General features: G+C 39.3%; 1 protein-coding gene across 9 annotated transcripts in view; it reads right to left on the bottom strand.

Annotated features, from left to right (window-relative positions):
* The window catches only part of DYNC1I1 (dynein cytoplasmic 1 intermediate chain 1), a 174,844-nt gene that overhangs the window by 137,282 nt on the left and 10,114 nt on the right, over window positions 1-27,448 (bottom strand). For 2 of the 9 annotated variants that reach the window (XM_015853636.2, XM_015853637.2), the window contains exons 2-5: window positions 22,482-22,599; window positions 20,568-20,682; window positions 18,009-18,150; window positions 3,444-3,503 (exon numbers count right to left, since the gene is read on the bottom strand). In XM_015853636.2, the coding sequence (XP_015709122.1) occupies window positions 3,444-3,503; window positions 18,009-18,150; window positions 20,568-20,682; window positions 22,482-22,589 (425 nt within the window). In that variant the 5' untranslated portion in view covers window positions 22,590-22,599. Of the gene's footprint in view, window positions 1-3,443; window positions 3,504-18,008; window positions 18,151-20,567; window positions 20,683-22,481; window positions 22,600-27,448 lie in introns of those variants that run through there. The other 7 variants (XM_015853639.2, XM_015853638.2, XM_015853640.2 and 4 more) reach the window with 6 other exon arrangements.

Below are 27,448 nucleotides of genomic sequence, written 5' to 3'. Positions count from 1 at the left end.
AACAGTGGTAGGAAAAAAATAGAACAGTTTTATTTCCTGAATATTATTTGATTGTAAATAAGCAAATAAGCAAAGATGTCTTTTTGTTGTTGTTTTTACTGGAAAAAACCACCAACTTTCAGCAGACAAATATATATATATATGCAAATAATAAATGGATGAACTAAATAAGCCCAGATTGGCATGTGCAAGTGTGCTCACACATTTACAGGAAATAAATGTGGGGACACAATGTTTCTGAACTGTCATGTTATTAAGGAGAACAATTTGGAAAAGCTGAAAATTCACGCATATTATTCATTTCCTCTCTATCTTCCTGGCTACCAGAAGAACAGAGGTCAAACTTATTTTTTATCTCATTCATTTACAGCGGTTTTACAGTTAACACTGATGTCTGAAAACAAACGAGTATTCGAAAAGAAACTGTCATCGCTGGCTGACACCTACTGAACTCTTATGCTTGTTAAGGCTGTATCAGCTATATATCCTTCTAATCTGTTTTACTGGCTTAGATTTATTAAGCTGAATGCAATTTGATTCAATGGGTAATCAGTATGAATCAGCCACATCACATAACAAACCACTAGAGCAGTAATGGTTGTTACAGCTCTGAATCTGTCCTGTTCACCATTCTCACAAACACCTGTGAATGTACCAACGTGAATAAACACATGGATTCCCTGAAAATTCTCTATGGGAGGCAGAAAAACTTATGTAGCTTATGATACACTTTAAGAACATGTAGCTGCTAAAAAAAGCTTCAGTAGTACACTTGTAGCTTCTTTAAATGAGGGTATGCATGAATTTAAGCATTAATAGATATCTTTTCCAGAAAAATCTTACATGCTTTTATCCTTTGACATCAAGCTTGAAAGATTTTCCTTCACAACCAGTCCTCCATCGTCTCAATCTGATTCTTTTTACTGAGATTCTTAAGCCTCCTTCATTGAAAGAGCTTCTGTTAAGTATCAGCTCTAACTAATAATGTGTCTAATCTAGACCTAATTAGAACCTCGACTAATTCTAACAACAGTTTCACCTAAGGTCATTCCATATATATTTCACAGGTTAGGGATGGGGGAACATCAGTCCTCATGGAGAGGTGGATTTAACTGCTTGTTGGGTTAGCTCCTGTCTAGACTGGTAAGTGAACTACTGCCCTAAACATTGTGCTGAGAGAATGTGTTTAATTTTTCACCTAAAACATTTATTATTCATGAACTGCTGATGGTTGTCTAAATGCATAGTGTCACTCTAACCGATGAAGACTGTAAAGTCTTCATTTGAAGGAACACGGTCTTTCTTTTTTTCACCTTACTAATCAACCTGTAATGATCTTTAGGTGATGAAAAGCCAACCTAACCCTTGGTCCCAATCACTTCTAGAAAACTGGAACATCCTTTCAGTACATGGGCACAGCTAAATATGGGCTATAATGCTCTAGTCTAATTCTTTTTAGGGCAGCACTAAAATGTCTCGTTTCCCATGTGCACTGAGACACCCATCATTCTTTTCATTTACAATTTATTGGATGTTCATCTTAGAGAGCACATAAACTTTGAAGGATTCCTTTCAAAACTGCCTATGGGATGTCAGTAGAAAGACAGTAATTAAAGCCTATGCATTAAAATTGATTCCTCTGTCTGTAGGAGAAGAAAGATGTGAAGTGTTTAGCTACACACATCATTTGCCCCCTCTGCAGGATTTCTTTCATGCTGGTGTTTTATCTAGTCTCATTAGCCATATACCAGGGAAATACATATTCCTCTGCCTAACTCTACCTTGTAGAAGAGAAAGGACGGCTTTAGAAACTCTTCCCCTTTTGTATGATCCAGGTGATGCTGTAGATGTTGCATCTACCTGAAATTACTCCTGAAATAAAAGCATTCCTAATTATTCCGGAAGATGGAGAAAGCCTATTTAGAAAGTGCTCTGGATACTTTCCATTCCTGTTTTGTTTTTTTGTTTTTTGTTTTTTTTTTCCTGGTAAACAGAACTAACTGCAGCTGGGAGCCCTGTCAATTAATAGTTATTAATAGGGAAACTGTCTTTTCTTGAAGCCTAGAGAATGGTGAATGAATTCCACATGAATTGCTGGGGAGAAAATGCAAAGAACTTGCAGAAGAATAAGAAACTTGCCAGGAAACTCAGACAGGAAAGCCCAGCAGTTCATAGGCAGAACAATTTATTCAGTGCAGAGATTTGGTTTTGCTTATGAGTCAAGTTCTGAAGAACTTGAAGGACAGTTACCTTTCCTTTTCAGAGGAACAGTTTATCCTAAATAGCTCTGCATGTGGGCATTTCATGTCTTCAGTTCTTGCTGTTTCTCCTTTACTATTTATTTTCTCTCTTTTTGCTGCCTCTTATGTTGAAAATACAGCACCCAATTTTCTTATCTAGAAGAGACTGCAAAATTCAATCTGAAATGGTCGCAAGCAGCATTTTCACTCGCCAGCACACTCTGATAACTTCAGTGACCACAAAGTCACTTATTAAGTAACTTATTAAAGGTTTTTGTTTGTTTGTTTGTTTGTTTTTGTGGTTACCAAGCCATAACAATGTACTTGGAGCTTCAGCAATAACACAGCACTGATGTTAGATCTGGAGATACTGTTCAGAAAAGCCATTGTTTCTGATTTTCCTTGATTGCTTGCAGGAGATAAGAAGGAACCTCTTCATGCTGTCAGACTTTTCTTGATGATGCTCAACTACATTCAGGACAAACATGAATTTCTGCTCCTTAATACAGTGACCTTGTAAAATATAAACATATTTGGTACTCCTCTTAACTAAACTAATTATATTTTGCTACCTAAACAACTTTTTCAGATAGTTAGAATAGAGAAATTCCATGTCAAACTGGAGAATATTAATTTTAGCCCTAGTATAATTAGGTAATGCTTGACTGACCTGAACTCACCTTAATGTCAATTAGTAGACTATGATCCTAAAGTGTACAATTATAAATACATATACAGCTCCTATGGAAAAGGGGGAAAATGTAACATGTGGGTTACTGCATGTGGAAACAACATAACTACAACAAAAACAAGAAGGAAGGGGGAAAAGTACCTTGCAAACGATTCAGAAAGAGAAGTCTGAATCAATAGGTACAAACAAGACCAGTGTAACTGTACATGCACATTAAAGTGCCACAATAATAACATTTCATCTGTAATGAAATAGTTATTTGTATTGTGTTTCAGGCAACAGAAATAGCAGCTTATCTTTCACGAGCTTCTTTAAATAGTAGTTTTTTTCCACAAAGATGGCTTTGCTGAAGCTTCTTATTGATGAAACTGAAAAAAGGAAACTTAAATTATGGTCTTTCTGAGTCAATAAAGCAAATGAAAATCACATACAAACAGCTCATCTGGGAAGCATTCGCAACATAACTCTTGCAAAGAAATGATAAATGAATAACATAAAGAGCAGACATATACCCAAGTTCAGAGTCAGACTGGAGCTGCAGCACTGAGGGGTCTGTGTCCCATTGCAAGGTCCTAGGGTGGTAATCAGCCGTGCAGCACAAGGGGGAAAAAAAAGAACACACAGAATTAACTGAAAGGATGAACAAAACCCCATCTCATTACTTACATGCCATATGTCGTACATTCAATCTCTAAGTGCAAGGTTTGATGTTAGCCTGTGACGGGGCAGGCAAGTTATTAAAACTGCACATTATCAGTAAACAAAGAGAAGGAGCTGGGTTTCCTCTCAGGTGTAGGTTAATAACTTCGTTTTTCCTGAAAGATTCCTAACCCTCTAACTGTGGTTGATGCTCTCAATATGCACAATTTACAAACCTACAATTTGAAATATTTTACAATTTGAAAAATGTATTGGGATAGTGTTTGTATGATACGATGGTTTTGCCATAAACTCCACTGAGGAGTTCTAGCCCTTCATATACTCCTAAGACTAGAGGACAACCTGTAAAAAGTGCTCTGGTCACAAACATCCTACAACAAATAACAGGCTGACAGCAGCTCTGACACATTCTGGAGGCACCTAGGACATATTAACAAATTCCTCTTCTCGTAATCCAGACAAAATTTATGGAGGAGAGGAGAGCAGCACATCTGGGGAAATCTGCTTTTAACAGTGTCTTCACAGCCTACTGTCATGTGGATTTAACACATAATATCAGTGCACCAGAGGTGTGGTCTCGAGTGAAGATGTTGTTCCTTGCAATGAAACATGACTTGTTAAGCTACATCTCCTAAACTCTCTGCAAACACTCATGGGGCCTTTATGGAGTCCTATGAAATATTCCCAATCCCCTGGTTTAGAAATGCAAAAATTGACATGTTCAAGCCAACATTTTCAAAATGCCTACTCACTTCTTGATTTTACTTTATTCTTCCTCCCTGATGAAGCCACATCTAACACGGAAGAGAGCTGTTGGAATCCACAACAGCATTAGAAATACAAGTTTGGCTGCTGAACATCTTTTCCTTTGATACGAGCACTGAATTATGCAAAGCTCTCACTCATAGTGGCCAAAGCAAAGGAAAGCACTCTTTCACTATAACAAATAAATCATGTAGGAACATTAGGTAACATCAGTCCTCAAAATTTAAAATTCCACTCACCTCTTTTAAACACAAGTTTTGAGGATACAGAGAATATACTTTGACCACACTCAGCCAAGAACAGACAAATAACCAACCATGCTCTATTTACACAAGCCCTTCTGCAACGATAGCAAACTCTGACAATGAATCATTCACATAAACTAAGTTATTTAATTAAACTAGAAATAAAGGCCATACAATTATGCTGTGTCCTATTCTCAGTAAGCTATTACCAATGTTAGTGATAAATCTCTCTTGACCCCCTGCATGTACAAAAAGAATGAAAAACTTTAATGTGAAGCCGCTTTCCCATGCAATGCAAGGGTGCTTATTCCCCTCAAGTTCCTTCAATCTGTAGTGCTACGTACTGACACAAAACACTACAGTGATACAGAAAGTCTCCTCCAAAATGAAACAGTATTACAAAATGGTCAGAGATGAAACAGTACAGTAAGAAATAACAGACTTTTTTTCCTGTTACTTGACTGCAGCTCAAATACAATGGAAATGAAAGTGGGCACAAGGATCTGAAAGCAGACTCAAGGCAGAAGCATCAGAGGATAATGTTACCTATACACTATTAAAAGGCCATCTGCGTGAAAATGACTTACAATGGAACCAAGGTCAGTAACGTCTAAGAGGACTTGCTATGCATATGCCCATTTCCACTGTAAAATCTACCTGGGGGCTTCTTGTACGTGCGCATCCTGGTTTTCAAAACACTTACAAGAAAACATACACAGCTTATTTCAGTTATTTTTCCTCTCCATCTATTTCCAAACATACATTATTTTGCAAGAGGTGAAGACTGTTCCAAAAGAAAAATGCCATTATCATCTGATTAAAACATGAACAGGTCTCTACAGAGCCCTTATATCCAGACCAAGTTACAAGAGGGCACATCTATCTCATACTGAGCTGGTTATCTGAACAAAACAAATTTAGAGATTTCACACGCTCAAGTCAGCACTCAAATCCTCAAAATATGAGAAGAGCAATACCTGCTGCTGGAATTCTCTATGTAAAGAAGTTAATTGGACCCTTAGTTCACAGCCACCTTTTGGCTACTGTTTTTATGTGCAGATCATACATGTAGTGATGGCAAGATCTCTTTTAATGCAATGATCTGGATTATGGTATGGAGATGTTCATGACACTGATATGTATTTTGAATGACAATTCTGTTTGTCTCCTCAACATACCTGTATTTCAACAGTTTGAGTGCATCTGTAAAAAAAACTCTTAGATTTGTCCTCCAAACAGTAATTGTTTACTCAGCATCACTGTGCCACCTCTTACAAAGACTTGAAAAATAGATACGGGAGCAATCTGGTGTGTTGTATCCTCAAGCTCAGTTGACCACTGTTTATTGCAGATAACAAGGCTGCAGGTAGCAGATCTTCAGGCTCCAGTCTTGCCCTAGGAGACACAATGCAAGGCTACTACACGACTCAAAGGACAGGACTGGTTTGCCCTTTGCCTCTTCCTGCTACCTGAAGAGTGTCTGCATAGCAAAACAAAAGGAAGTGAATGATGAATACATAATAATTTAGCCAGCTGCCACAACAATAAAAGATAAACAGATTCCTAATGGACTTAATGGCCCAAAGACAACGTTGACTATTCTGACATCCAAACTAGGAAATTAGAGCTAGTCTGTTTGTGATGGGAAGACACGCTGCATGACATTCCCTGGTCACTGGGATGAGCATTACCATTATGCTTGCTTTCCTGCAAACGCTTCTCAGAGGGGATTGTGAAATGCCATTGGATCACAGTGAAAAATAATCAGTGCCAATCTCTTTCAAATCTAGCGCACAAGTCCTTCCCAAGAGATTTCTTCATGAAGAAAAGCATTTCATGTTGTTCCACTGTTTTTCTTCCTTCTTCACAAAGGAAATCTGAAATTGGCTTTAGGACTTCTAGTCACCCAGAGAGAGGGGCAGAGGGAGTGATGCAGCAGACCCCAAAGACAAGTATGTGGGCCTATGTGACCAGTAGCTCAGCAGCCAGGCACAGGTGCTTTCATTCTGGATTTCTCAGAGACTGCAGACTGGGAAAGTCCCATTGAATAGACTTAATGGACTTTGGCACAGATCCACATAAAAGAAATCTAAAGCATGTCACCATAACATTTTAATGGGGAAAAGAGCCTCTGAGAATCATTGCAGGAAAAAGCAGTATTCCCTTGCACACTGCAGTCCTTCCACAAACCTCCTGCAGTCCATGTGAGTGGGTGAAGTGAGTGCACACAGCCTGGGAAAAGTCCTGGAAACTCCACAGATGGGAACTCACTGAGCATGAGATCCAGACAGGACTAAGCCGGATCAGGCTGTTCCCATCACTCAGAAAGCACAGACACTCTTTTAATGAGAACTACCCAACATTGTTTCAAAGCTGGTTGCTATATAAGTCCCCCACACTGAGACAAACAATAGCCCTGCTATCAATCTTTCTTTTACACGTCTGGTGAAGAACAGCTGCCTTTGAGTGATTGTAGGATAAAAAAGTGTAACTATTACCAATTAACAGATTGGTCTAAAGCAGCATGAAGGACTTGTAGATCTTGCATCAAGCAGACAAAGTACAAGAGTTATTACCTCTCTTAAAAATGATCTGCTTTCATACTTTTTCTTTAGATACCTCTCTGTAACTATTCCCTGTTTGCCGTGTGCTATTATCTCAATAATTTAGGAGTTTATCACAGCATTCTTAGATGCTGGTGCTATTTCAGCCATTTCTACTGAACGAGAACCAGTTCATTTTGATACAGTGTATTTTCTTTCTCCTCAGCCAGTAGGGGAATAACCCGCAGAAAGAAACCAAGGGGAGAAAGAGACCAAGACGTCACACATCTAAGAAAAGATCAGATGGAAAAGCAGATTGTTAATTTTTCTATTCTGAATTCATATCCAGAGCATTGGAAAGATACTGAGAGCAGAACTCTGAGAGGACAGGGGCTATTGCAAAATTTAAGGGAGGAAGAAAAGGAATTCAAACAGAAGGATTCCCTTTTTTGTACTATAATTAGAAAGGAAAAGCAGGCACTCTGCTATGTGTTATGGTGCCCTGCAGAAACTTACTTCCAGTCAATTTTATTCTAATTACATTATGCTGTTTATATTGATTGAAAATGCAGAAAAATACTAAAATAAACAAACTGCAAATGAAAGACAATACTTGAACTCTTTTAGAAAGATCCCAGCCTCATAATGCATTAATTATCCACTTAGATCATTAATGAATCCATTTAGATTCTGTCATCTAAAGCTGTCTGAATTTCATGAAGGCTTCTCAGCTGATAACAAAAACTTTTAATCTGGCCTTAGTGATAGTACATAAAACAAGATAGACACCAATGCCAACAAACCTACCTACTAAAACACCATCACAAAAGCATATTAAATATCCTGGATCATGGTCGGACTGTGCCATAGCTCAGCTCTGCTAAGTGCCCTAATCCAACATGCTGGCAGCTTTGTTCCAACTCTTCTTCCCTGAAGCTGAAATCAAATCCTCTCTCATCTGTTGCAGATGCTCCAGAAAGAACATGTGTTCTGCATGACTTCTTTTCTCCCCTACTTTCCCTTCTCAGGTCAAGAGCAACCAGACCTGAAAATACATGCTTTGAAAAAGGCTACTCACAGAAATAACAGCAAACCCCGCTTTTCCAAGAGGCCTCTTGCAGGGTAGAAACCTCTCTGCTGCACTGCTAATCACTCTTTCAAGCAGAACTGGAGAAAAGCAAACACCACATTGTGTCATCTCCTGTCAGCACGAGCTGTTGTGCTTTCCAGGCCAAGAGAAAACCACACTGACACTTTCGTGAGGTATCCACTGAACAGAGTTACCCATATGTGTCTCTAATAAAACAACCTGACACCCTCAATCCAGCATCTTCTCTTGTGGTAACAGCAACATCCTAAAATTATCCCTTGTGTGGGAACTAACTATACCCTTCTAGCCCAAAAATACAGTGAAGGAGCATATCATGACTCCACAGATTTAGTGTGTTGAAGTTTTCTGAGCTCAAAGGCCAATCCCATTTAGCAGATAACAGACTATTAACCAGAGTGACAAAAAAATAAAAATAAAATGGAAGAGGGAGACACAAGATACAAAGCCTCAAAGAACCCTTGCTTTGCACCAGAGTAAAATGCTTCTAAAATTCTATGAATGTTAGGAAAAAATGACTATTGCCCCTTCCCCTGTCCATGGTATCAGCCAAACTTATGCTTCAGGCATGTTGGAAGTGCTCTGGCACAGAAACAAGTCATCATTGGCTCTCTGCTTTAGAACATGAAGACAGGAGATTGCTCCACACAAGAGTTTTGAACTTAGCCTCCAGCTATGAATAGGTGTCAAAGATGGCCATCCACACAGAATTTTGGGGAAAAGACCAACTACCTTGGGTAGGTTACAGTTTCCATAAGACTCAGAATTGCTCACATTAAGAACTTTGCATCTGTATATGGATAACATACAGAAGAACAGGTTCCACCCAGCTGGTACATACCTAAAAATACAGGGTGCCACAGCTGGGAGAGTTTATTTTTAAATCACCAGTAAAATATGAGGGTTTAGATAAGTCTAAAAGTATTTGTTCAATGATCCCAAATGTTTTCACTTAAACAACAATCCAGTATTACTTTCACATTTAATATGTAATCTATCACATATCTAGTTGTTTCTTCTTTTGTTTTTTTTTTTTCCTCCAAGGTCTGAATATTGCCAGAATTAGTGTTAGGTTACACAGATAATTAACTATACAATTTTAAAGAGTTCTACCTAATTTGCTGTGTCTAAATCAGTTTCTCCAATGCTCCTATTTTAATATTGATAAATCAGAAAATCTGAACTAGAAACTGCAAGAAGTCACAGCAGACATTTGAAAATATATATGGGAATAGATAAGTTGTTTGTTTTCTGTAGGTTTTGTAATTCCTCTGTAGTTTTCACTTTCTGGTATTGGTTATACATTTAAAATGTATTTCCAAAACAAAATAGATCAAGAAGATTCAAAGCTCTTACTCAGAGATGGAAAAGTACCACTTCCCTCAATTGGTGCTTTGCATTTAAGCCACTATTCAGGAGCCATCTGTGCTCTGTTTAGCAGATCTGTTCCACTTTGAAAGGATTGGCAAAACAGAAAATACCTTCCTTGTGCTACTTGTTTTCTGAAGCACATTATAAGCAAGATGGTTATCAGCCTTTAGGGAGGATTTGTGCCTCTCAACAAGACTCTCGCTTATACTTGTGAAGCAGAAGGATCTGACATCACCATGGGTTCTTGTTTTTGGAGCCGGGCTGGTAATCACAAAATATAATGCCATAAAACATTCAGTGAACAAGTAGTTTGGCACCGCTGCTGGAGCAGAGCCGGATACTTGGATTTGCAGTTACGTTTCCAAGCAGGCTGACACCTCTGACTTCCAGTCTTCACCAATAAAAAGAGCAACGATGACCTCCCTCAGAGCACAGTACTGTCTTTCAGATGCCTGGCAACCATAATAGCATTTTTCAGAAAGGCATAAGTTTAAAATACTCTTTTTTTTTTTTTTTTCCCTTAAGGTATGTTTCTAAAAATCATAGGGTAATATTTAAAAAAAAAAAAAATTATATTCAAAAGTTCTCTTAAATCAAGGCTTTGTTGCTAAATGCATATAATAATTTTCAAAATCCACTTGAAACTTAAATTGGAATGAAAAATTCTGGCATGATCTTATATACTGATACATAGTGGGACAAATGCCTTGTTGATTCATAGAATTACACTAAGTAAATCCAACAGTAAAATTCATCCAATCTGCTGTACTTATTTCTTATATCTAAAGCTATCCTTATTTCAGGTCCACATCATAGAATACGACATTTTGGCAATGTAATTAACCTTGTCCTTCTCACAGTTTATATGCCATAGCTACAGGAATCTTAGCCTGGAAACCTACGCTGGTTTACCAGAAGGTCACTGGGAACAGCAGGCAGTCTCTTCAAGGACAGAGGGTCAACACAGTTAGAAGCTTCTGCTGAGCTTTTGCATCCACACAGATTTACTGTAAGTGCTAGAGAGCATGAACCGCCATCCGGAAAGTGCATTAATAAAAAACATGTTCAGAAGGAGGGAGGCACAAGTTGCTTTGTTCTTGCAGCAAACCTTGAAGCAGTTTGAAAATTCTTTGAAGAAATACATTTTTAATCTCATATTTTTTAAGCCAAGAGTAAGTCTGAGTGACAAAAGAGAATCTGGATGGTCCAAAATGTCATCAGGTCCTACAGATGATTTGAAGGAACTTCAGCACTCATGTTGGGACACTTTGATCCAGTGTCCAAAAGTATATGTAAGAACAAGTTTATGAGAAACTTTAAGTGGGGTTGGAAAGAGTCCCGTAAGAGATAAAACTATATTTATTAGTCAAACTGATAACAGTTTATGAGTCAAACTGATAACAGCAAGGCTGGAGCCTGCAATATTGTCTTCACAACTGAAGAAGAAGCTGAAAGCTTTCAGCAAGTAATTCACGGCAGTGCAAAAATCCACTAACTGCAAGCTGAGAGAAGAGTTGGTGCTGTCCTTCCTACATAGGATTTATTTTGTGACAGTGTACCTATGTGTATGAACAATACCCAAGTGATGCAGAAAAAGTCTACTTGCAAAAAAAAAATAAAAAAAAATGGTACCTGTTCAACTCTGTTCAACAGTTCAACGTAAGAGGTGATCTCGCAGCGTTTAATTAAATCAAGAAGAGATTCTACGCAAGAGAACTTCTCTTTAAGCTGAGCTGCCCTTACCAAGTAAGTTGTTTTTAAAGGAGAATAAATTGTCTTGTTTTAAGGGCATTGATGTTTTAGACCTTGAATCATTTCATTGTCTGACTAAATATAATCATGATACGTCTGGAAAAAAAAATACAGAAAAATACCTACAGCTGGGCTGATAACCTAAATGGTTAAGTGGGGCTTTGTACATTAATATTATTTTCTCCAGAATGCAGCTGCGGCTCAGGTTTCCAAGGCATTTTATAAAGTACCCTGGGAATGGCAATCTTTCCTCCTCCTTTAATTTATAGCGTGGAGATGCTTGCTAATGAGAAAAATAATCAAAGATCTGGAGGAACCGAACTCCATCTATCCTTTAGGAATGAAAGCACAGAACTCCTTAATGATGCCACAGGCTCACATGGTAAAAGCATTGCAGATGATTCTAATTAATACAGACCATTCTGACTTTGTAACTGGCACGCACTGAAAAACACTCCCTGCTTTCTAGGTCAGATATAAAGACACTTGAAAGCAACTGCCAAGTATCAGTCCCTAAGGTGTCTGCTTATGTTTAGAGGCTAAAAAAATATATATGTGACACAGAGAGGCTTCAAATATCCTGCGCTAAATATACACTGAATGTAAAGGAGGAGAACTGTGGTTGTTCTTGTGCAGAAACAAAAGGAGAGAACAGACTGTGGGAAATCTGCCTTCCTCCAACCTCGTGCACAGACCCACCATTCCATAAGTGGGTGGGGGATGGGATGCCCGAGAGATTTACCATACCATCCCAAACCCATCCCAAACCAGAGAGACAAACTCAGCACCTCCCAGGGTTATCCTGTATGCCTCTAGCCACCAAGCAAACCTTTCTCTCAACCCCCCACTGTGACAGACTCATGTCTGCAGCACACTACAGTCCGTAGGGTTAAAATCCTTCCCTTCTGAACAAAACACCATTCAAGTGAAGGATGTATTTTCCCTTGGTCATTCCTTAAGTTCCCTTAGAGTCTTTACCTTGCTATGTGATTCCCATTTGCCAAAGAAAGGATATGAAATGGGCTGCATGGACAGAAAGAGATGCTCTGCTGCAATACTTTAACCTTCCTGTATAACTGAAATTGAGAGCAGGATGTAACCTCTTACTCTGCCTTCTGTATTCATCTAATTAAACAGCAAAGGAGATATTTAAAAAGGAAGGTGGTATTCTGATACCTTTTCTTTCACTCGTCAATGTGTTATTGTGTTAGGTAAGGTGCTGCTTATAATGAAGTAACAGAAATAAAAGCTTAGTTGCCAAGTCTGATTTTTTTTTCTTTTTCAGGCAAAAAGCCAGGAAAGCACAGAACATCAGGACTTTGGTGACATTTGGATATGCTCATGAGAGACCAGCAAATAAAGGCTTTAATTCTTACATGTCAATAGACACCTCTTAACTAGGTGTACCTTCTTTTGACTTGACAGTGAGCAAGATTTACACACACAGCTGTAAAAGGGTAAATACATTACTTAAATGCCACACACTGACTCAGTGCCCAGATGCTCCAGAGCTACATCTTTCCCTTTGAGTGTGTTATGTGTGAAAGAAGTTTGTGCTTCATGTCTGCATTTGAAACAACGTAGGACAAGCCAAGTCTAATGTTGAGGCATTGCATAAAAAGCAGAGCAACTAGTACCTATACAAAAATGAGTGAACGTTCTACATAGATAAAGGGCTTCTGCTCTCCCTGCAGTGGGACAATACAAACTGAGTGTAGACATCAACCCAATGAAAGAAAAAATATCACTGTGAATTTGTTTTTATACTCAGAAGGCTCAAAAGATGCAAAAGATGGAAGCAATTCAAAATCACATCTGATGAAAAGATACACAAACGGAGACAAATGTTTTTTGAACTCCAAAGAGTGTAAGAGAGCAGAAGACGGGCTCCTGATTCACTATCAGTAAGGACATCCATGCTGATGTGACAGCTGCTGCAGTGTTCTCTGAACTCAACTTGGGAACACATTCAGAGGTCACAGTAACTGCAAGATGAAGTGACACAGTGGACAGAAAAGCATGCCAGCAGCCAAAACCAAAGGTGACACTGCTCCTCAGAGAAAAGCCACCCAGCATTACCAACAGCTGTTCTATTTCTAGGATTTTTACTTAAAAATAAAAACCTGCAGTGATGTTGAGGCAGTCAAGACTCCACAGCAGTCAAGCTTCTACAAGAAATGACGTGTTACTGCTTCAAAACCACTCCGAAAAACATGATTTCTCATTTATGTTTGCTTTCTTTTGCTATCTAATGTTGTACTTAAAATTCATTTTCATGGTAACGTTCATTAAATGCTCACATGTGGCTTAATCAAAATAAGGATTGGCCCTGCAAAGCTTTACTGCAAATAAAGTCCATGCACTGATAGAAGCCAAATGATTTCAGTCCATGAAACACATCTCAAAGACTGTGGTATCAATGGAACAATAATGTAATTCAGGTAAGAACCATTTGAACTGTTATATAGTCCCCTAATCCAACAGGATGAGTAGCTGTAGCCAGACAAAAATACCAAAACCAATGGACTAAGAGAGAAGTACTATGAAATAATGTACCTGGATGCTTGCACTACATTACAGCAGACAAAACAGCACATTGATATAACCACTCTCTGACAGCAACTACCAGAAGATGAAGAATACTTTCTGCCATCTTTGTCTTCACCGTAGCCCACAAAACAATCAGGTATCTAAATGTACACACAGCAATGTATGTACGTCAGAAATCAAAAGAGCACAGATGAAGCTGTTGCAGAAAGAAAGGCAATCATTAACCTCTACATATCCCAGACAGCTGAGCCTTTTGCATTTTACTGAGCAGATGGAAGGTGGGAAACCTTATACACAGCCTAATGGGATTCTCATGTTACACTGCAAAATGTACATGGGGACGTGCTACGTGCATGCAATTTCACTGCACTCGCACACATACACAAAACCCAGTTCAACAATAAGTGGGATGCTACTGTACAAACCTACCATTGTATGGTAATGAATCCAACTGGGAATGTACAGAAGCAGTGAAGGAGAGAACTAAAAATGGACAACACATCTAAATCACACCTTGGTCCACACATAGAACTCATCCAAGAGTGCAACACACTAGGGCAAGCACACAGACAGGTGTGCTCTACAGGTGACACAGGAATACATATGTAGGTCACCCCAAAAGTAATTTCTCCTATTTATTTCCATAGAAACTACAACAAATAGCACAATAACACTAATTAAAAGAGTAAATTTGCAACTACAAAATACTACTTTTCAGTGTAGTCACCACCATTTGCTGTGCATTTTGCAATGAACAAGGGCCTGTTTGTTGCACTTAAAAGGCATCTGCCTCACTGTGCTCACATTCAGCTTAGTGTCCATAAACATTCTGCAAGCATCAACAAATGTTACTGGGTGCCATTTTTTCTGCACAGAGGAATTCAATTCCACACCTTTGCTTTGCAAATGCTTTCATTTCAGATGCCATTCTGTCAGACTGCCCCTCTGCTGCCATCCATTGCATGGCAACAACATATAATGAAATATAAGTGGAAAGGTTCATCCTCTACTGCCCAACCACCAGCATCTGCCTCTGATGTTGTGGGTCAACATAATGAAATAGGAGACATTACTGTCAGAGCAGCCCTCATAGTTAGCTGAAATCTCCATTTCTGGTATGCACAGCTATATAACCTGACCATTAGCAAAAGAACACAGGGCATTGATGTCCCTGAACAAAATACCCTGCACAAGCTAAGAAGAGTATACAGTATTATAGCAGAATCTCAATGGGATCTTGCAATGCTGTCTTGTGGTAAATGAGTCATGTCTGAACATGGCATAACAGAAAGCCCTGTGAATTAATAACTTATCTAACCAGAGTTCAGGCTGTGATGTAATATTCCTGTCCTATCTATGTAGCACAGCAACACAGTCAACCCTGTGCAAAGATGTGGAAACAGGCAAGCTGCTCTCTATGCAACAACAGGGCTCTGATGAATTGTTCAGAGCAGCCTAGTAACTAAGAGCAGTACATGCAAGACCTATTTTTTAAGCTTTACAGTTTTGGATCTAGAATCAATGCACAAAGATGGTGAAGGGTCTGGAGGGGAAGACATGAGGAGCAGCTGAGGTCCCTGAGTTTGCTCAGCCCAGAGCAGAGGAGGCTGAGGGGAGGCCTCATGGCAGCTGCAGCTCCTCATAGTACTGAGCTCTGCCCTCTGTGACAGTAGCAGGGCCCGAGGGAATGGCAAGGAGCTGTGTCAGGGGAGGGGCAGCTGGGGGTTAGAGAAGAGGGTCTGCACCAGTGGGCGGTGGGCATGGAACGGGCTGCCAAAGCCAGTGGTCATGGCACTGAGCTTGTTGGAATTCAAGAAGCATCTGGACAATGTTCTCAGACATATGGTCTGATTCTGGGGTGCTCCTGTGTGGGGCCAGGAGTCAGACTTGATGCCCCTCTCCACCATAGGATATTCTGTGATTCTATAATACACTTCTGCCTACTTGGATTTTACCCCCACCACAACCAAAAAAATGAAGAACAAAAATACTGGCTGCCCTCTCCAACTGGAAGTGTTCAAAGAAAACTGCCAGTAGTTTCAAGCACCATTTATCTAATATCTGCACTGCTGCTGTCCTAATGTCCTGTCATGTACCAGAAGTTGGAACACTCCCGAAACATAACGTCATCCTTGGTGAAAAGGCTGTGACAAATAGCCATGTGGTACAGAAGACCAAGTAGAAAAAAAACAACATCACAACCCACATTAAAACCTGTACTACACAGGACATAAATGGTTCCATAATTTAGTGTTATTACACAGCCCGCCCCACACGTTATCCTAACAAGCTTAATGGCATCAGGGAAAAGGCAGCATTGCTCAAGCTATTATGTTGGAGATAATGGACAATGGTGCTGCAGGATAGCAGCACTGCCAGTGTATAGATCTTATACCAAAAGGGACCATTGTGACCAAGCGGCTTTTCTTCTTGTGCAACAAAAAGCTGTACGGCTCTTCTGAATGAATTACTGTTGGAGCTATTATCTGCCTGTCGGCCAGGCACATTATCCTGAATGAGAAATGCCCAATGATACAACATCCAATAGAGTATTTAAGTAAATTGCTTTAGTGATTAATTTGTCTTGTCATTAAAATTTTACAGTTTTCCTGGTCTTATATTTGGCCAGCTCCAACGCCAAACAATTTGCTGTCTGTTAAGCACAGCCTACTGGAGCCCTTCTGCTCCTCATATGGTTTCTATACATAGAAAGCAAGTTATCAGCTAGCTTTCACTTTCTTAACTCGGATAGAATGAGATCTATGGTACCAAGAGAACAACTACTTAGCATCATCTGCCTGAACCTTCACTATTTATCAACTAACTTCCTAAAAAGCAGATGTCAGAAATTTGGATTTCCAGATTTAGCTCCACAATGCTTACTGGTCTGTAAGAAATCACAGGTGCTTGCCAATTGACTCAAACATCAGATATACTTATGATACTAGGACCAAGAGAATCAATCTGATGACTATCAGGTGCCAACAATGTATGAACACAGCCTTGTTCTGCACCAAAAAACACTGCCTCACATGGAACCATACAAACATCCCCTTATTTTCTCAATGCTCTCAGCAGGGCTTCTCTCAAAGGCATTATCTATTACATTACTGGTTATGTATGTAGAAGTATGGCACCTGACTGTGCATGTAGAAGTATAGTACTGAAAACTACACTGCAGAGAGAAATCAGTGAGTTTTCATGCTATTAGCAGATGTTTTCGCTCACAGATTTGGATGAGTTGGTTTCATTTTCAGACTGTTTAATACAAGAAGAGCTATTAGGACCCATGTTTTGCATTTTTCAAAATACACAGTATAGCTGCTTAGAACTCTTCTTACTTGAACTCTGTGAGCACCAGCATCGTTCTTTCTTACTTTTTTAGCAGCATCCTTATTATTTTTTTACTCCAAAGAAGAAATTATTCACGGACTGCCACTTGCATTTCCAATTTCAGTCATATAAACCAAGATAAGAAGTCTGCCCCTGTGCCCATCCATTACACATGCATCATCCTTTTCAACAAGAAGAGAGCTGCTTTCCTCCCACCTTACACAAAACAATCTGATAACTACAGTTTCCAAGAGAGGATTGCCAGGAGGTTCTGGAGAGTTTCAGCCTGCTTCTTTACACGCTCTACCCCAATACTGTCCGTGCCACACACAGCAATGAGCAGCAGAACCCAAGACAGCCTGGTGTAACATGAACAGTCACCAAGACTTCACAAGGGATTGGTTGTATGCGCTAAGATTACTCATATGAATAATAGGGTCTACAACTGGGCACTTCCTCTATTTTTAGCATATATCCATAAAGAATGACAGATTTCTGTGGGCTTCTTTAGATGCAACAGTTCAGTTCCCGCTTCCAGTACATGGCTTCTGGCACCTGTCTTATCATCAGCTTGCTGTGTGTGCCTATCTGCCTCACATCTGAGACCAGTCTGACTGGATGCTGACACACACTGGAAAACTCAGAAACAAAAGCACACATCGGATAGAGCAAGTTCTTACTTATGGAAGGAAAAATGGGGGAAGTAAAAGTGAAGTGAACAAACACATTCATTCAACACCATCGTCTTACCTTCCTATGGGTCCCAGATCTCCAGAGTCCTGGCTGCCTGCATCACTGGGTGTGCTCACTGATTTCGAAGAGGGAGACATAGGGGTTGGGACTAAATAATGAAAATAACAGGTATCCCATGTTAACACATGCAGCGACTGCACTGATGAAGAGCAGTGTCAGACAAATCAAAACCAATGGACCAAAATGATAGTGGATGAATGATTAGGAGAGTTTGAAATGGTGAAAGCAAATAAGGAAAGGAAAGAAAAAGAAAAGGAAGAGAGTCAAGTGAATTTTAAGTCTTCTGGAAGTGTTAAGACTGACATGAATTTAGACAGGACTGAAAGCCCAACGTGATTCCACAACTAATCAGTGGCAGAGATATCTGCAGAAACAGCGCTTGTTTCTCAGTTGTATTTTAAAGCTGACTTGCAAAAGATTTTAATTGTATGGAGAAAGACCAGGGGCTCGTCTGTCAGAAAGCTAAGTGAACTCTTCTGGTAGCCAAAGAGGCAAAATAGCAAGCAAACTTCTCAAATTTTCCATTTAAATTAAAAGCCGCTGCCCACTAGATATGTTCTAAGACTGCAGTGCAGAAATGGCGTCCAAAATAAAAGTTAAATAAGGAAATCCAGCTAAGTTAAAATCATTTCCCAAAGATGGTGAAAATACGCATTAATTTGCTTAGCAAACATCTTTACTTAAATAATTTAAGTTGTATTAGATTGCCATTTTGGATGAGACACGATTTCCACACTCAAGGAAAAGTTTCCCTTGGCTTAGATACTATTTGCACACTCTAGAAATGATTTTCTCTTTGGTTTGCTGGGGCTTTTGAAGCATATTCATGCAAATCCTTCAACAGGAAAGGAAGATCATAGCTCAAGGTCAGCCCAAGTTTAAGCTCTTCTGCAAGGAATAACAAATAAAAAAGTAGAAATATCTTGATTTCTTTTAAAATGGTTTCTCGAAAATATTTAAAGTGCAGGGATGGCTCCAGTCAAGATTTAACACAAGTATTCTTCAAAGCAGCCACACTGAATAAAACACAAAAAGGAGTTCTAATGCAACAGTGAGGTTTCCCATTTGGTTTAAATCATGTGCATTTCTTTTTCTAGATTAAACTGAGTGAAACTTTAAACTATTTTGTAACGCTCTATAATGTATAATGACAGACCTGTCAAGAGACTTGGATTTTCCATGTGGTCAAACATTTCATGCAGATTCTTACTAAAGACTGTCACAGAAATGAATGCAGCATGGAAAGTGAATTCATCTTCATGACAGCCCTTTGGCAGGTTACAGGTATGGCATGGCAGTTCATGTATTCCATGTTTGCAGTGGGATCTGCGCATCATGTGTGAAGGCAGAATTAAGCTCTCCCTTGTATAATAATTATCAGTGTATACAAAGGGAATTAAGGAGGATAAAATACTACTGTTTAAGTAAGACCATCTTATATGTGATTTTTCATGTTCTTTTGATATCACCAAATAAAATAATTACCTAAGATATGAACTTATATGTTGCAACATTAATATGAGTTCATTTATTATATAAGAAAAGGAATCCACATTTTCAAGATAAATATGAATATTCTAAATGCATAAAGGTTAAAAATGTATCAAAGTGACGTATTTATACATATACCACTAGATAATTTACAAAACATATTTTATGATACGTTAAAACAACCCAACAGTTACTTGTCATTTTCTTTCTGAGAAATGGTATTTAAAAGTTCCAATCAGAAGATTATAACTTATTAAAATGGTGACTAGTCCCAGTAAATGTTGGTTGAGGTAAGTTAGGGACTGAATTCCTCAATGCATGGTTCAGAATGTCACCATCTACTTTCATAAGGAGCTAAGAGAAGGAATGAGAAAGTGAGAGGAAGAGAGGCAGGGCAGGGCAAGGCAGGGAGGAGAGAAAAAGGGAAAAAAGGAAGGAAGCAAGGAAGGAAAATTCTCACCTTAGGGCCACCTAATACATCACACAGAACTTATTTTCCTACGTTATTTTTCTTAAAACTGAGGGCTCTAGATTCTATAATTTAAATACCAAAACAGCCAGGTCCATAAATGACAAAAATAATCTGTTGATAGGATTTCTGATAATTGTGATTTGTCTTTTTATTTTCTCTCTCCCGTTTTGCTTGAATTTTAGTGAAAATAAACTGGAATTCCTACATAACTGTGCTCCACCTTCCTTAGCAAATGCTTGTATTTATGATACAATGATTGAGGCTAATGAGGTTTAGCTTTGTTATATTATTGTGGGTCATCGGGTGTGAGAGAAGACCAAATAGTCCATCAGAAAAGAAATCACTACTGGTATGCAAAACCAACCTGCAATACAACAGTTTATTGGAGAAATGAAACAGATGTTTTGGGCAATGGTAAGTACTCAAAATGCCATGAGCTGGTATATGCGAATGGTATGGCAGGCATTCAAACAGAAGAGTTCACTTCACTAATACAGCCAAAAAATCAAAAAAAAAGCAAAGCATGCTTTAGGAGAAAGAACGCATTCATTGTGGTAGAGTTGAATGCTTTCCAGTATGCTCCTCTTAAATACCTAGAGGTGGTTCTGGGGATATGCCAATGCTCTGCAACAAAGCTTCTGTCTCTCTTCTCTTGCGGTCTAGGTCAGAATCTTCTTGAGCTGGCTCCTTCTTTTGCTGTAGATCAGCCTCAATTAAAAAATAAAAACAAAAATTCATCCACATATAATCAGCTCTAGCAATTAAGTGTGTGAAGAATATTTACATGCACCATTGATTAGGAAAACTTCAAAATTCACTTAGAACATTTAGGTAGCTAATTTATACTGTATATATGTTAGTTATAGTACTTTCCCCTGACTACATGAGAAAACTGATTTTGCAAGTCTTTTTTACAGAACGCTAATGGACATCTTTTCCCTCTCATGTATCAGATGCAGCTACTCCATAGAAAAATGGAAGCCAGAGCAGTTTTCTGACTCCACACACCACAACCTGACAGACTGAAACTGTCTGAAAGTGTGATGACTTATTCAGCTAACATGGACACAGACCGTAAAACAACAGATATCACAACCCTGATTAAAAACCCCATTCCTACTTACTTGGGGATCAAGAAATAAAAATCCATTGGACTTTGGTGATGTAGAGCCTACATTAGGTCCTAAGCACTTGCAGGCAGTAAAAAATACTGTCTTAGAACTTCAGCATCAAATAGGAGCAAAGAAGAGGACTAACATCTAAAACAGTATTTTGGCAGCCCCCAACACCATAAGCCAAAATTAACAGCCAAGCAGATTCCTTCCTCTTTGCTTAGACAACTGCACCTTCACAGAATCACCAGTACTGGTTGGAAGGGACCTGTGCAGGAAGCTTCAATGGGTCAATGGAACATTCCATCCATAACAGGATCTCCCCAAGGTTTAAAATCAGGCAGGAGACAAAGAAAATAACTCAGTAGCTTCCTCCAGCTGCTAGCTTGCCTCCTATCTCTTTAATTCATTAACTGGCTATTGCTGAACACTGAAAACATCAACATTTAAAGTTTTGCTTACAGAGGACTCATACAGTGACTGTAGGAGCCTCAATGGGACATGTCCTGTTAGTTGCACAAAAATGTCTCAGATGAAAAAAAGCTAAAAACGATGACCAAAATTGAAATGTGGATTTCTTGGATCACATCACATTTCCACAGTAATTCTGTGAAATTCATGTACAATATTAAAGTGTCAGCTTAAAAGGAAACCAGTTATTAGTAAAGGATAACAGGTGCTTTAAACGATAGTAAGTGTTGACATCTGAAGGAAAGGAAACATAATCACTTAATGCTTCTCTGACTTTGCATGAAAATGAATATCCACTCCCTGTCAGTTCTCACCTCTGTTCCACTAAGTGAATGAATAAAAAGAAGTACAAATCCCGTAATGAAAAACCTAATGCATATTGTCAAGGACAAATAAACTAATGTGTCAATCAAACTTTAACAGAACTGAAAGATGCACCCATGCCAGAAGATGAAAATGCAATTGCAATTATGTTTTGCTTTACTGGAGAATAATAATTGTAAATCTGTTACCTTAGCCAGTAATCAAGCTGGTCTTCAGAGAAGAAAATACATATTTAGATTGTAATGGCTTGAAAAAAACCTAAGACCTTTTCCTGTCTTTCTGCACTCCCCACTCTTTTTCTATTGAAGAAAAGCCCAGCAAAAAGCGTAGTGGCAAATCAATTTTTCTTTCTACACACACATACACATCATGTTGTCTAAATTGTTGTCATCTGACAGCGTGTTGGATTTAAAAGCAATTCCCTCACCCCAACTTTCTTGGCTAAAAATAAGCGTTTTGATTTTAAGGTTACATTGATGTGGGTTTGGAGATCTCATCCACATGACAGTTACCTTGGAGTACACAATACTGAGATGTCAAAACCTCAGTGAGACCCTTCTGCAGACATGAGCTATTTAAAAAGGACTTCTGCATATTTACCTCTTTCTTCTTCCTTTCTTCTTCCTTCCGTTTCTTTTCTTCTCTTATCTGAGCCAAGCGCTGCTTCTTGCGCTCAAGTTCTGCTTTTAAATCACTTTTGTCCGACATCTTGATTCTGCTGGAAACAAAACAGGGAAACCAAGTTGAAAAGGGAATTACAGGTTTTCTCTACTTACTGAAAACAGAACACAATTATATAAAAAAACAACGCTTATAAAATTGCTACTAATACACTCCTATGTAATTGCTGCCCTTGGAAGGGGCGCAGGATATTTATTTTAAATCTTGAGAAATTAGTTCAGAATATCTCCAAACCATGAAATATATTTCAATGTTGTCTTTATTAGAAAACCGCCTTTGAGAAGCAAAGTTCAAAATAATGCTTTACTACTTCTAATGCACTGAAGCTGATGTCCTTCAGCTTTCGTCAGCTTCAGTCCCTCTGCCAGACTGTAAGTTACAGATCCACAGTAAAAGAAGATGTACTTGAATGAGCTCTGACCCAAGCAGCCCAGTGTGTCTTAGACAACAAGGAATTATTTAACTAGCACAAACTGGAAACCTGTCAGCTTTGCTTCTGCACAAGCCTAGAACAGCTGCCATCCCAGCACCCCCTCCTATCCCACAGCACATCCAGGCACAGGCCACCAGCCCCTTTGCAGCAATTGGGGTACGTACAATATTAATCTTTTGCTACAGTTCTTGAACTTCACCAATGCTGCAAAAATTCACAATCTGTGTCACAGATACTGCAACTGTTCTCTACTATCATCATCATTACAGGCTGTCATCTAACTGTATCAACACTGATTTTCTTCTTAGCACTTCAAGGACAGTTCTGACTAATACAGGCGTTCATGGAAAGAGTTAACTCCGCCCTTGACCACATCCACCAACAACTCAAAATCAATCAGGTCGATGGCAACATCACATGTATGCAATGGAAGTCTATTGCTTGCTCGACGCATGGGAAATTAAATGGCAGCTCTCCATTAATACTAATGAGAACTCCATCCGCATTACTGCCTGGGTGGGTTGACAACCAGAAAGCAAATCCATATGGTAAAAACGATACGGGACTTTCACTCGTCGTCAATTGCTCTGCAACCATAAGCTTCCTTTTCTTCGGATGATAAAAGCATAATTAGCCTGTGATATGGAGGACACTGCCAACAAAACACCACCTGCATTTTAAGTGCAGTCTTGTCCCCCAAATGATTTGTTTTCTTCACAAGTATTTTCCTCTAACAACAAAAGGAGGATAAAGTGAGGAATGAGGAAAACATTAAATGCAAAAAGCAGGCATAAGAGCAGTGTGAGGGATGCCAAAGGGGTAGCTATGTGCAGAACACACCACTCCACAGTCCAACACTCAGAAGAAGCCCATCAGCAAGAGCTGCGTCCATCCTACACAGGGCCACCACAGTTTCGACACCCACTGCAGCTCACTGCTCATTCCCACAAGGAGTCTGATTTCCTTTCCCAGCCCAGGGCCTTGTGGTTCAACCTACAACATGGTAAATGGCACAGCCAAGATGAGCATCAAAGCACCAACAAGCTGCACCACGGAGTGCTCTAGCTGTATGCACACTGGGTGCACCACCTGTACACAGAGGACCACCATTCTTTTTATTCCTCTACCACTGATTTTATTCACAGTGGTATTTCAGACACTATTTTGAATCTGAGAAAGAGAGATCAAAATTCTCAGAAAAACTTGCATTTGATGTGGATAAAACTAAGCCGCACAACCTTCACCAACTCTATTCTGTTCGCTTGACATCAGCAACCTATTTTTCAGGTGAGCAATGCCAGGAGAAGCAGCTGAGCCTCTTAATGATAGCGCAAGCAGTATTTTGCCTAGCAGCCTGCTCAAGTTTTGTGGGTGTCTCCTGGATATGGCTGAAATCCCATTTGAAGTCATTTTCCTAATCTGTCGTGCACATTTGAATTCTGATTATGAAGTTTCCCCTCTGAGCCCTTCGGACTAGATAGTGTTTTTGCATCCTTTCAGTTCTGCAGTTTAGCAACAGAGAATGAAATCCTGTTTCTATGCAGAAAATATGCAAATGTATTTTAAAGCTCCTAGCAGAGACCCGGAGGGTTTGGCATCCCTTTCAAGCTGTTTGTCAGATATCAATGAATAGCTTTTAAAAATTCATTCCCCTAATGTCAAGGAAGCCAGCTTTTCTCCTGATTTAGGCATCAGCTACTTAGTGCCTGGCCCCTTCTTTACAATGATCCAGTCAGGGTGATCAAATTCTATTATAACTTTGCCCTATTTTTTCACAAAACAGAGCTTACACACAACAAAGATGATGTATTAAATTTCTTTCAAAGAACGCTGCCAGTTTTGAGTTATAGAAAGAAATTCATCTCAAGTTACTTTCTTCCTGTCTGCAGTCATTCCTTAGCTGCTCCAAGCAGCTTATCAACCTCCAAACCTGCCATGTACAGTTTCAGCACAAATGAAGCACCACGCATATGGAACCACCTTTCTCAGATGTCAGCAAGGCAACAGTCAGTGAGGAGACAGCATGCCGATGCACTCATTGCTCTGCTTGGCATCAGCTACAGAGTTAGCACTCTGTATTCATTACTAGGAATAAATTCCTAATAATAGTCATTCTGTGTGCCAAAAGGCATGACACGGGAAGAGAGATAAAGGCAAGCAGTAGAAAAGGATTAGCTTTTCATATTCTCGGTGGTGCAAAACCACAGCCCAAGGCTTATGGATGACCTCAGCTTCCCCAGCTGGTCAGAGGGAAGCAGTCAGGAGCACATTTTGTAGCAAAGCCATTAAACCATCTATCTGAGAAGGAGCACATAGATCGAACACTCTGAGCACTGCATTAACTGTAGAAATAGTTCTCACAGCAGTGCAGGAGCACAGGGCTCTCCTCCTTGAGGGAAGTACACAGTCTTAGATCCAGTTTTATTTGATGCAGCCCAGGTAACTGTCAAGTGACACAGTTCCTAAAGCAGAGTCCTACCAGCCCAGACCAGCCTACAGCCCAAGTGCTGACACACATTTGTGAGATGGGGCTGGATGCAAGCTCCCTTGTACAGAGCACTTGCCCGCACTTCCCACACCCAAAGGGAATTTTCCTTTCTTTGAGTCACTGGATAAAGCAGCCTGCTCCTCCTGGTATGATTTTTAATGAAACTTGACTGTTGTATTTCAAAATGCCTGTTTTCCCTGCATGCATCATGTATGCCCCAGAGTCTTCTCTCAGACTTGGAAATAAAGGCCATCCCACTTACATATGACAGGGCCACCTGATCCCTCATCAGGACAGCACCCAGGCACATGCAAATGCAGTGCTGATGCTCTGAAAACAGCATTCTTGGCCTTCACCACCCACCACACTCCTCTTGCTACATCTGCACGGCCACAGCGTAGATACAGAGGCATTCTTACTATCAGTGCAGTTATGGAAAAGAGAAACCAAGCATCCTAGAATATGATTCTCTTCTGCCTAAAGCATACATTTAAACGAGGCCCCAGAGCCACCATTTTCCCCCCAGTGGTGATAAAGGATCCTTGGTTAGTAAAGTTCTAGAAATCTCCATTGTAAATGTCTCAGAGTGGTTGAGATGAATCCTGTCTCTTCTATCCTCCCAGCAGTTCTTGTTACCCTGTCATACATGAAATAAGGGCTTTTGAAGGCCAATTACATTAATCTTAAATAATAATGGTGTTTGTGTAAACTTGTCTGCTACACAAAACATACACAGAATGACTCCATCCACTTCTCACACAGGTGGTAACAACTCATGACTATTTCCTCTGTGACAGCAGTAACCACATAAACATGGAAGGTGCAAATAACAGTGTTATGCTCTTGAGCTCACTAAAAGCCATGTAAAGTCTTACACAGGTACAAGCCAGTAGCCATTACAGTTCTACAGCAAATGACAGGGTTTTTTTAATGATCTTTAATCACAGTATTTGAGCAAGTATGTTCTATGAACCGTTTCTATGAACACATAACAGCAAGAACAGCCACAGGATCTGAAGAGGTTTACTATAACTGCAGAGCTAACACATGGATTCTTGCAAGAGTAAATCCTTGCTGTAGCAAAGCTACAGAGGAATAAACTCACAGACTTGTCAGATCTACTCAGTCCATAGTTTGGACCAAATAGAAGAACAAATAAGCACAGAGTACACAGTGGACAGAATGAAAACGAAGTCAAGGATGATGACAGTGAAAAATGTTATCAGCAGAAAAAGAAAACAAGTATTACATCTCCCTCCTCTTGGAGCCTGTACTTTGTCCTAGAGCATCTCATCTGTGTGCCACTGCCAAGCTCAGATGAAAAGAAACTTCAGTTTCCCAAGCTAGTAAGAGATAAAAAAGCCTACAGACTTTATTGCTTTTTGGCACTTAGGGGATTTTTATACGCTGTCCATTCAGCAGGCTGCACTGCAGAACTATAATCACCATTTCAAAAGCCTTGAAATCTTTTCTTTTTGTGATTATCTCCATTCTGATTATCAAAGATGCTCATCAAACACTGTTACATATGGCATTAGTCAGCACATACAGCTAACCATAACTGATTGGTTAACACACTTTTCTGAAATAAATAAGCAAGACATAATACCTGTAGATGCTTCACATTTAAATGCCTTAATAAAAAGCCAGGTAGTCTTGAGTCCAAAACTACAAAATATCTATCAAATGATAAAAATAAATAAATAAATAAAAATGTTGCACAATAAGATGTATTACTCTGTTATTTTTGGTTACAAAGAACAGCTTTGCAGAGTAGGAGTACTGTTGCTATTGAAACTATTAGAAAATGAGTTTTCTGCTGGAAGAAATTACTCATTTCTATTCTGCATGGACCACATTCATCTCTCTACTGTAGAAACAAACACATTTCCTACAGTTATGAGTATTATACATTTTTACAGTAGAAAACATTCCCATGGGATCTACATGTGACTTTTACAAGTG

The sequence above is a fragment of the Coturnix japonica genome, chromosome 2 (assembly GCF_001577835.2).
Source record: "Coturnix japonica isolate 7356 chromosome 2, Coturnix japonica 2.1, whole genome shotgun sequence".
Classification (NCBI taxonomy): Eukaryota; Metazoa; Chordata; class Aves; order Galliformes; family Phasianidae; genus Coturnix; species Coturnix japonica.
The sequence above is the reverse complement of the archived record's forward strand: the minus strand, read 5'-3'. Positions and strand labels throughout refer to the sequence as shown.